Source organism: Cryptotermes secundus, unplaced genomic scaffold (assembly GCF_002891405.2).
Source record: "Cryptotermes secundus unplaced genomic scaffold, Csec_1.0 scaffold26, whole genome shotgun sequence".
In the NCBI taxonomy this organism is placed as follows: domain Eukaryota; kingdom Metazoa; phylum Arthropoda; class Insecta; order Blattodea; family Kalotermitidae; genus Cryptotermes; species Cryptotermes secundus.
In genome coordinates this window covers 3,421,902-3,433,515 of record NW_019743656.1, presented here as the reverse complement: position 1 = coordinate 3,433,515, position 11,614 = coordinate 3,421,902, and the positions used below count along the sequence as shown (strand labels likewise).

The window sequence follows — 11,614 nt, the reverse complement described above, 5'->3', positions numbered from 1 at the left end:
GAGAATACGTAACCATTGCGTAGATATTCTTGTCACTCCCTTTGAAGCACATATCTCCTTAATCTTCTCCTTGTTCTTGAGGATTGTGCAAATTGTTGATGTAGACCGATTGTATGTGTGTGCTAGAACAGCCACACTCACACCTCGTTCTCGGTTTTCAATGATTTTATCTTTCATTTCTATGGTTATTTTTGTTCTCTTATGGCTGTCTTTTTGCGGCTTTTTCTTCAGGGACATTTTTGCAAGGGTTATTAAACTTTGCACAAAAAATCACAAATAATATGTCTGAACACAAGTTTGGAAAAATGTGTGATCACAAGCGACACTAAGATGCTAGCGGAACAAGTGCTAAACACAGACTGATGTAGCAAGCGCACAGTCCGGGACTTTCCCTCTCGTCACTTGTTATGCAAAACGTCGCTCGTTAAGCGAGTCTTTTTTTACAATTTGTTTTGCTCGTTAAGCGAGGTTCCACTGTACTACTATTAGAAGTTTATGAATAGAACAAATTTTGTAAACAGTGATACATGTGCATGTGTGTGCACATCTGTGAGTGAGCAAAGAAACAAGTACCTGCTTTCCAATTGGTATGTGTGCCAGTAAACACATTGTTGCTTGCTTACAGACTTGTCAAAAGTCAAGACTTTTCCTAGTGCATCATATGTGTCATTCTTGTGGTTAGAAGTGAGCAAAAGGGGCAGAAAAGAAAGAAAGCTGGTACAAACTACTTTATCTTCCATCAATTAGGGTTCAGATTAAAATTTGTTTGTTAGTGTTCATGTAAAGTTGTCCATATTATGAAGGAGAGTTAATAAATAGGTCACAAATGGATGTAAAATGTAAAACATGTGATATCCAAACCTGGAAACAAACGTTTTTGTTTCGACATATCCTCCACCAACACTGATACACTTATCCCCATCACTTTACCAGTGCATCGAAATCCACAGCATAGAAATCTCTTGACTGTTGACTCAGCCACTTCCACACCTCCATTTCAGCCTCTTCATCATCAGTGAAATGTTTGCCACGTTTCTTGACCCAGTTTTGAACCGCTTTACACCATAAACAGAAAACATATCTTTACAAATATACTTTGCATTGCTGATATTCAGTAGTACACTTCTCAGGCACGGTTGCCATTTTGACTACTGAAACCAGCCTCTGAACATGTACATCTGCTACCAAGATTGTCATAAAGCTGGACTGTGCTGCTACTTACTGATACTAATAGAAATTTTATTACATTCATTAGAGCTGTTTTACTTCCATTTGTGACCTATTTACTGACTCGCCCTCGTACTTAAGGGTTTATTTTATGGTACTTTAAGTATTTAGACTATATAGCATGGGGCAATATGATGATTGATCAGATGGAAAAGATTTTGAACAATGTGATAGTAGCATGAGATCTAATGGTTGATAAATTGGAAAGGATTTTTAAGGAAGTGGTTGTGGCCTAATTAAGCACTATCCCAGAATTTATCTGGATGGACTGAGGAAAGCCATGTAAATCTTGGTCAGTATAGTAATCCAGCCAAGATTCAAGCCAAACACCTCACAAATATAAGTCTAAAGCTTTATCACTAAAGTAACTTATTTGTATTACAGGCACTCCTTGTTACAAGCAGTTTTGAAAAATGTGATTTATTTTGATTGTGCACAGCTAATTGAAACTGATTTGAGTTAGTGGCTTGCTTTAATGTGAATTGCTTATCAGCCAATAAAAAGAGGCTTGAAGAAGAGAGAGCAGAGGATTGTGTGGTCAGTGAAAGAAGGATGCAAAAGGAGAAGAGAAAATTATTTTTAGATTTATTTGATTTCATCATCTGCAAATTTCTTTGGAACACGACTGTTGCATAAATTGAGGAGTGCTTTTTTCTTTCTTGTTTCATTTCAGATCTATTCAAGATATATTTTCTTGTATTTGTTTACAAAAATATTCTATTTGAATAGGAAAATATCGACACCCTAGGCAGAGAAATCTCAAGGCTATCAATGGAGCTGGAGAAGGCTGGGCCATCATAGTCATATCGTTTCACAGACTTAATCCAGTGTCGATTTGGTAAGACTGATGATATATTGTGTCTAATTTGTGCAAGGTTTATATCTGTTCTGTTATATATTAGAAGCTTTTTTGTTATGTTTCCAGCCAACAATGTGATATGTATATATATATACAGACACATAGATCTTCAGTACAAATTTCAGTTCTGAGTTACAACTTCAAGAGGAAACTTGATCTTCGACATGATCCTCTTCATGTCAAGTTCATGTTTTGTTTTTAAAATATCGAAATTTATGCAGCCCACTGAGAATTTGGCCTAATTTTGATTGATATTTTTCTTTCATTGGTACAATTGAATTGGCCACGCACATGCGTGGTAGAGTCATTAAGTTTGTGGAGTGTGGTTTTAGCGCATCATATTACAAGGTATTCACATACACTTTCGCAGATCCCCATCGGCCCTCAAAATAGTTGGCCGCTATGCAAGTCTGCCAACGTTGATATAGCTGTCGAAAACATTGCTGAAACATATTGGCAGTAAATTCCCATAGGACAAAAAAATTTGCACCATTCCACGAACTTATTGACTGTGATAGTATATATATGGAGAATAAGTACAGTTGTTGAGCTGAAAAATACTTGTATGTCAGTTTATATTTCAGCAGAAAAGCATGCACAGAACATTCCAGATTTGACATTCTCATAGCAGTGATTATCAAGAATACAATCTTCTGCGATATAATGCCAAGTAGTCCAGTATAAGCCCATCAGTACTCTGCTTACCACCTGCTTCATGCTAATTTCCTGCTTGTCTTGCTTATCCCTCAACCCTGATGATGCAGACTGCACATTCCTCCAAAACATCATTGTACTTATACTGGACTAAACTTTGTTATATCCCAGGTGTACTCTTCATAAGAATTGCTTCCTTATGACAGAGTAGATGTTGATGGTTGGAATAATTATTCATGGGTATCTTTGTTGAAATCGTCATGCAGCATTTTGATAAAGATTTTGACTCATTTGATATCCTCCTTTTTGTTTTTGGACAGCTGATAACTTTTCCATATGATAAGGGCTTCATTTGTACCAGTGACTTTCAAAAATTTTGACAATCTTCTCAGAAATGTAAAAACAAACAGCCTTACAGATCCCTCCCCGATTGTACTTAACAGTGTTTGTAAAAAGTTCCCTCCTCGCATCATATTTTGTGCATATCCTGCATAAGTGATGTTGTAATCATTGTTAATATGAGGTATACAACTCTTCTGATTACAATCTGTGATGTATTTGAGCAGATTTGTAGACTAGATTATTTATTCAGGTTACTAATCCATTCACTCCAATCCTGTCAAGTGACTGGTTATGGTCATTGTGTACATAAATGTAATTTCCTCCTACAGATGTCACTCAGATTCAGAAAGTCTTTTAATTGTATCTTGTCAAGCTTAACATACTTTAAATATACAGTGATTGACAGTTATTTGTTTGATTTTATTTCTATTTCAAATGTAACAGTTCAAAATCAAGTTTCTGTGGAAAGATGACTGCCACAGCAGTGCAGGGGCGTGGCAATGAAGGTGGTAACTGAATACAAATGCTATATAGTTTGACCAACTGAAGCAGAGTGTACATATTACCAACATGCAGCCTGTGGGCCATATGTGGCCAAGGTATGCACCTCTCATGTGTTGCTGTATTAAATGATAAATGTTGCCTATTCAATCATCACAAGCCATACAATCTGCATAAAATAAGAATCAGACTGTCCAAATTGTTGGACTTTGTTATAAAGGTAAAAAGATAAAGCTGTCCCTGTAACAGGCCATGAAGGCCCATAGGGATGTGAGAGGTTGAGGCTCCCACATCTTCTAGACAGTCAGCTCACAGATAGCAGTAAGGTTGTCAGCCTTACACACCTGGCATCCTTTACCACCCAGGAATCTTCCTGGTACTCATTTCTGTTAGAGGCTGAGTCAACCCCAAGGCCATATTTCAGCTGGAAGGATTAGATAAATTGAAAAAATTCAGTTGTCTCATCGGGAATCGAACCTGCAACCTTCCAGCTTGTAGCATACTGCCTCAACCAACTATGCTGCCATGTGCCCCTGGACTTTGTTGTACTGAAGTTTAATATGTGTTATATTATACAAAATGTGAACTTTCTGTTGGGTTCTGTCTTTTTCCTACCACTGACCTAACAGAGAATATCCTAAGATGTAATAAAGTTTACATGCATGGTAACCACATGTTATAGCAATTTGCAACTATTGCAGTGATATTTTGGATGTTTCGAATCATGCTTCTCAGGACTTTTTTTAATCACACTTTAATTTCTTAATTTGAAAATTATTCTTTGTTAGAATTTCAATTGCTGCATAGAGTATACTCCCAGTTATCCAGTATCCAAGCAGCCAGAATTCTCATGCAAGCAACACAAATTTCAAAGAAAATTTACCACTTTTATAACCTTATTTCAAAAACAGAGTTGCAATGCACCTACAGGGTTTGTCCAAAAAGTAATGTCAGTGATTTTATTGTGAAGTGACTATACGTCGCAGCGTGCTCAGACCTGGTTGGGATCGGTGGAGGGGGAAGTCAGCTTATGAACGCGTGGTTGCTTAGTCGTCTCCGAACTTCCTGAGAGTGACAAAAGGCTTTTCCGCGAAACTCATTTTTGTCTCCCGTGCAAGGCACAATGCAGCGCTCCTTGGAACAAAGGATTGCCATCAAGTTTTGTGTGAAACTTGGCAAGTCTGCAGTGGAAACTTTTCCCATGATAAAGACGGCCTTCGGTGATGATTGTTTGTCAGAACGTCAAGTCTACTGGTGGCACAAGGCCTTTTTAGAAGGCCGTGAAGAGGTCGGCGATGAAGCCTGTGCTGGATGGCCATCAACAAGCACCACCGACAAAAATGTGACGCGTGTGAGAGAACTTTTGAAGTTTGAGTGTTCGTTTAATGGCACAGACATTAAACTTTCCAAAAAGTACTGTTCACGAGATTGTGACGAACAATTTGCAGATGCGAAAAGTGTGCACAAAGCTGGTGACCAAAGTGTTAATGGATGACCAAAAATCGCGCAGAGTTGAAACGTGCCAAGAACTTTTGGACTTGTGAAAGTGACCCTCACTTTTTAGACAATGTCGTCACAGGTGACAAGACTTAGGTGTTGAGTATGACCCCGAAACCAAAAGGCAAAGTGCCGAGTGGCACACCTAGGCATCCCCTCGCCCCAAGAAGGGCAGAATGAGCAAGTCATAGGTTAAGGTCATGCTCATTGTGTTCTTTGACATCAGGGGGCTTGTCCACCATGAGTTTGTACCACATGGTACAGCCAACAACGCCAAATTTTACGTGGAAGTGCTAAAGAGACTCAAACGAAGAGTTTATCACATCCGGCCCGACATTGCAGACGATTGGAAACTTCACCATGACAATGCGCCAGCCCACACCGCCTTCCTCATGACCTGCTTCCTGACCGATTTAAAGGTGCCAACGGTTCCCCAGCCGCCCTACAGTCCTGACCTGGCTCCCCCAGACTTCTTTTTGTTTCCACGCTTGAAAATTCCCATGAAAGGACATCATTTTGGGACAGTTGACGAAGTCAAAGAGGCTTGCACCAAGGCTCTAAAGGACATTCCAGGGGAGGCCTACCATGACGCCTTCGATGCCTGGAAATCTCGCTGGAAGCGATGTATCGACACAGAAGGAGCCTATTTTGAAGCCTTTTAATGTGTTGTATCGATTTAATCAATAAATGTTTTTTAATCGACTCACTGACATTACTTTTCGGACTGCCATAAAGTACTTCTCCCAGCCACCACTAGCATCACTGCCCATCGTCTTCCACCATGTAGGTGTCTTTACAGTCATAATGGTACATGAGTGCAGTACAGACTAATCAAATTTGGGATCGTAGTACAACATATCCAGAATCTTTCAACCGTCAATCCAGGGTATCACACAAGAAGACTGACACAGGAAATGAAGACAAACTGTTTTGACTTTGGAACTGAAAATACATATGTAAAACGTAAAACGTATGTAAAAGAATGGACATGGGTCAAGACTGATGAAAAATTTAGTTTTCTGTATGACTACTAATGCAACTGGCAGATTCATATTATTTTTAATGGCCCATTCTGCATAAATGCAAGATGACTGAGAGTTTACTATAATGTGGTATTGACCTGACAACCATCTCCCAGCCAAGGAAAAGATACTTCTGCTTGTGACTTCCATAAATGTTACAGTCTGTTACATGCATTTTATGTTACTAGAATTACATATTTTCTTTATTATACAGAGGTTTGTATGGTAACTTTTAAGTTTTAGTTTCTGAAGATTATAGGCAGTTAGGGTTGGTTTTGTTTTTTCAGTGAGAAGGGAAAATGTAAGGTGTTTTCTTAATGCTGATAAAGAGGACATAAAGAAGTAGAGAAATTATTAGCCTGGACGCTCCATGAAAGAAGTGAACTTCAGAGGCNTCCCCCCCCCCCACACACACACACACACACACACACACACACAGGAATATTTAGATATACCAACTGGCATTTAAGCACTCTGTAAATCTTTATTCTGTAACACTTTGAAGTTCATTTAAATAGGAGAATACAGTCTTCTGGATTGTAATGCCGTGTAGTTCGGAGACATTTCAACATTTCAGAGGAACGTATCACTCCCATCTTTAGGGTCAAAGAGTAAGGCAGGCAAGAAACTACCAGAATCAGGCAGCAAGTTGAATGTGAAGATGAAAGTGATATATTCCCCTGAAATGTCAGGTTCCTTCTGAATTATGTGACATTACAACTTAGAAGACTGGACTTTTCGTGGTCACTACAGTGAGAACCTCTAATCCATCATTCCTCTAGATCAGGCATGTCCATCTTCAAACAGGTTGTGATCGACTTTATAGTGTCAAAACTGCCAGTGATCTACCACCCCCTCGTATCGTCAGACCCTGCTTTAAGCAAAAATATTGGTAAAAATAACATGACACATGATGTTTGTAGTGGTTAAGGCACTATGCTACAAGCCGGAAGGTCGCGGGTTCAAGTCCCGATGAGGTCATTGGATTTTTATCGATTGACCTAATCCTTCTGGTCGCACTAAGCCCTGGGGTTTACTCAGCCTCTAACAGAAATGAGTACCAGGAATTAATTAAATAATTTTCCTGGGGAGTAAAGTGCAGTCAGCGCGTAAGGCTGACAACCTTACCGCCATCTCTGAGCCGATTGTCAAGGTAATGTGGGACCCTTAACGTCTCACAACCCTATGGGCCTTCACAGCCTCTTACAGGGATAGCTTTACTTTTTTTTACTTTTACATGATGTTTGTTGTAAAAGCAACATACATTGAAAGTACAAACTCCTTTAATACATATTTTCCCTTCAAAATCTGAATATAATCATATTATATTACATGTGAATTTACATGTTTTTCACATATAATTTCCTTATAGGCCTATGATATCGACCAAAAATCGACATGCAATCGACGCATTAGACATGCCTGCTCTAGATAATATTTTAACTTCAGTTCATCTTTCAATAAAAACACACTGTCTTCATTACAGTTATACAAACCTGTCAGTGTTGTTTAGGGATATAATTACTGTTTGTTCTGAGAATTATATGAAATGAACTTGTAGTTACCACTGTGCTTTATAGAAATAACTATAGGATGATCAACAAAACTATTGTTTATATTAGAACTTATTTTTTCCTAAGATTCTGCAAATAACATTTAAGAAGAAACCTTTATGATTTTATACTCTTGTTACAAATTAATTGTGTTAGGTGGAGACCCCCTTGAGAATCTCATTCATTCATTGATTTACATTCCATGGATCCTTACGTGGCTAGAAAACCTGTGGCTATTGAAATAGTCAGTGACAACAAGACAAGTCACGTCAATAACATAATTACAGAGTAATTACAATTATGGAGGTAGAGCTCCATATGTTCTTAACCTCAGCACTGGAAGGTGAGACAAATATAAGGCTGTATATGGCTACGGGGGCTCTGGCAATGCTCTGGCAGGCACAGCAAACTGACCATGGATATCAGTAATACTTTCAAAATGACAGAAAGCACCAGAAAGAGGGGTATATTTATAAGAGGTTCCCTGTATACCCTCCGATTTCATAAAAGAACTTCATCAGTACAAGGTGCTAATATGCCTTTTCATTGAATAGTAAACACTTAGAAATGAGTCTTGAAGACAGAACAAGGAAAACTACGCAGAAACTGTACATTTGTTCCTAAACATTCATAATTACATTAGTTATATAGCATACAAAATGTGTACATTATCGTGTATATACTTATAAAATTATAACCTTAATGAATGAACAACAGTTTTTATTTCATGTTCTTTATGGTTTGTATCCTGTTTTGTGTTTAATAATAATTTAAATTAGACAGAAATATGTAGCATACTCTTGTACATAATAAATAAGAAAGTGATACAATCATATCTATTTTGTCTTCCTATGGAAGATGCTTATGTATGCTGTGTTGATGGTCTAATTTACATTATTATTTATTTAATGTATTGCAACTATACACTAACATCAAGACTATGTTCTTTTGAGTTGTGATGTCATGTGGTCTGATGTACAGGTATCAACATTTTGGAGGTACCTGCTGCCTCCATCTTCAGCATAAAGATTGAAGGCAGCATATCCCTCCAAAACGTTGCTGACTACTGGGCAACATAGTGTTACATTTCTGAAGACGCAGTCTTAATATTCACCACTGTGAAAACCTCAGATCTCATTTCCTGCAATATGCTTCATTCTTCCAGTATGCTGATGGAAATGTTGATTCATTTTGTGCTGTAGATGAGTTCCTCATGGTTTTCCACTTCAACTGCTGTATGCATTGAAACTTCCATAGGTATGGTAAAGTTGTCCCTGTGCTTAACTAATTAAGCACTGCCGTGAAGGTGTATGGGGGAATGGATGTATAGATCCACATTTTCTTGACCTCAGCACTAGCTGGTTGTGAGTAGTCAGCTTCACACCCTAACCTCTTTACCTCCGGGGATAAAGCCTCCAGTACCCATTGGATAGGAGGTTGGGTAGACCCCAAAGCTGGTCTGGATAATGCGGAGAAGAGAAAATTCTTGACCCTACCAGGACATGAACTCTGACCCCTTGGTCGTCCAGCCCATAGCAAGTCATGCCGTCTATGCTATCCAAGCTCTGTAGAATGGAATTGAAAAAAGGGAACTTAATTTTTGGATCCCACTGTATGGAAGTTCTGTATGTTAACTGGCAGCATACTTAACCCATTTGTGGCCTCCCTGACTAGTCAGCCTGCCCTAGGGGGATGAGAGGTGGAATTTCTCATTGCTTAATGTGGCATTTAGGTTTGTGCCAGCCCTGAATACACAGTGCTGTCACTCAGCAAAACTGTCAAATATATTTTTAATACATGTTTGTAAACTAGCCTTTAATTGGTGGCCAGTATAAAAATGAAAAGTATACCAACTTAAGTGTTCGAGTTGATACATCTAATGAAAAGTCTAAAATGTAAAGATTCCTAGGACTGTCATAAAAATCAGCAAGGAAGTTGAGCTACAAACTTCTGTGGAACATATTTAACATGGTATGTAATGTAACTTCTTAACTTTCTATCTTCAGATTTCACCATCGCAGACTGTAAGTCTGGTACAGAGTGGTACAGTCTTGCTGGAAGCCTTTGTCATATAATACTGTTACAAAGATCTTAAAAGTATTTTCTTTCTTGGCTTACAGAGACCTGTTAATATTACAAAACAGCCCTACCATCAGGTAAGATTTGAGGTTCTGACAACAGTGTCTATGAGGAGTGCTATCTTCTGGAATGTAACACCGTGGTTTCAGAGGACCATGTTACCACCCTTCAGGGTCGAAGAGTAAGTCAAGCAACAAGCAGACCTTAAGCAGCGGCATTACATCCCAGGAGGTATACTTCTCATGGTCCTTTCATCATTTCAGAGGTCTTCCCAAACTTTTCTTTCCTTTTGTTTTTTGTTTGTTTGTGTGTGTGGGGGGGTTCCCCCCCACTCAGAGCACATCCTATGGAACAGGGTGTTGAGGAGAATATTTGAACTGAAGAGAGATGAAGTGACAGGAGGTTGGAGAGAACAACCTAATGAGGAGCTTCATAACTTGTGCTTTTCTCCAAGTATAATTAGAATGATCAAGTTTAGGAGGATGAGATGGGCAGGGCATGTAGCATGAATGGGGGAGAAGTGGAATGTACACTGTAACCTCGCTTAACGAGCATAATTCGTTCCAGAATCTTACTCGTAATGCGAAACACTCGTTAAGCGAAACAATTTTTCCCATATAAATTAATGTAAAATACGATAATGCGTTCCGTGCCGAAAAAATACTCAAAAAATTTTATGTATAACGTTTATTCAAAGAAAATTATATATACATTGTTAAGGAGCGTGAATCATCTTCATCTTTTCTTCTGTGCGGAATGAACCAACCTGGAATGTGAATTTGATTTGCAGAAAAAAAAAAAATCTAAATAATTAGTTTATTATTTATGATACATATCTAAGTCTTTTTTACTATAAATCTGTCTATAGACATTTGTTTTTGCCGACGCCTCAAAATTTGGTGAAAATGTGACACAGCATTATCAGTAAATAAATTTGTAGTGCCCATAGCCACTGCCTTATTAGGGTGATGCTTCTCAATGTACAATGCAACAGTTTCCTATGCTCTCAGCATTTTTCTTATTGCACCAGAAGATTGTTGCTTTGCTGTTACCTCTTCCTCCTCCTCCTCCTCTGACAAACTCTCCTGCACAACTTCTTGCTGCAAAACACAATGCAGCACCAAATCATGCAAATCATTGACGTAGACCGATTGTATGTGCGTGCTAGATCAGCCACGCTCACACCTCGTTCTCGCTTTTCAATGATTTTACGTTTCATTTCTATGGTTATTTTTATTCTCTTATGGCTATCTTTTTGTGGCTTTTTCTTTGGGGTCATTTTGCAAGGGTTATTAAACTTTGCACAAAAAATCACAAATAATATGTCTGAACAAAAGTTTGTAAGAATGTGTGATCACAAGCGACACTAAGACGCTAGCAGAACGAGTGCTAAACACAGACTGATGTAGCAAGTGCACAATCCGGGACTTACCCTCTCGTCGCTCGTTAAGCGAGTCACTTTTTTTTTTAATTTTTTTTTTGCTCGTTAAGCAAGGTTCCACTGTATATAGGATATTGGTGGGAAAGCCAGACGGAAAGAGACCACTGGGAAGGCCAAGGCATAGGTGGGTAAACAATATTAAAATGGATCTTAGAGAGAGAGAGAGGATGGTATGGTATGGATTGGATCGATCTGGCTCAGGATATAGACCAGTGGAGGGATCTTGTGAACACAGTAATGAACCTTTGGGTTCCATAAAATGCTGGGAAGTTCTTGAGTAGCTGCACAATTGGCGACTTCTCAAAAAACGGTTAAGCCCCATGAGTGAGTGAGGGCACATCCCGTTAGCATATACTTCCAAGTTTCTTGTGTATTATATAACTTCTGTTGTTTGTGGAATTTACACTTCTCTCATAATTTCTTCATTTCTTGTATGGTC

The 11,614-nt window shown here is 38.6% G+C and overlaps 1 protein-coding gene across 3 annotated transcripts in view; it reads left to right on the top strand.

Annotated features, from left to right (window-relative positions):
• The window catches only part of LOC111874157 (coiled-coil domain-containing protein 186), a 43,399-nt gene extending 33,272 nt beyond the window's left edge, over window positions 1–10,127 (top strand). For 2 of the 3 annotated variants that reach the window (XM_023869403.2, XM_023869405.2), the window contains one exon: window positions 1,957–2,457. In XM_023869403.2, coding sequence (XP_023725171.1) covers window positions 1,957–2,028 — 72 coding nt within the window. In that variant the 3' untranslated portion in view covers window positions 2,029–2,457. Of the gene's footprint in view, window positions 1–1,956; window positions 2,458–9,775 lie in introns of those variants that run through there. The other variant, XM_023869404.2, reaches the window with a different exon arrangement.
• The last annotated feature ends 1,487 nt before the right edge of the window (window positions 10,128–11,614 follow it).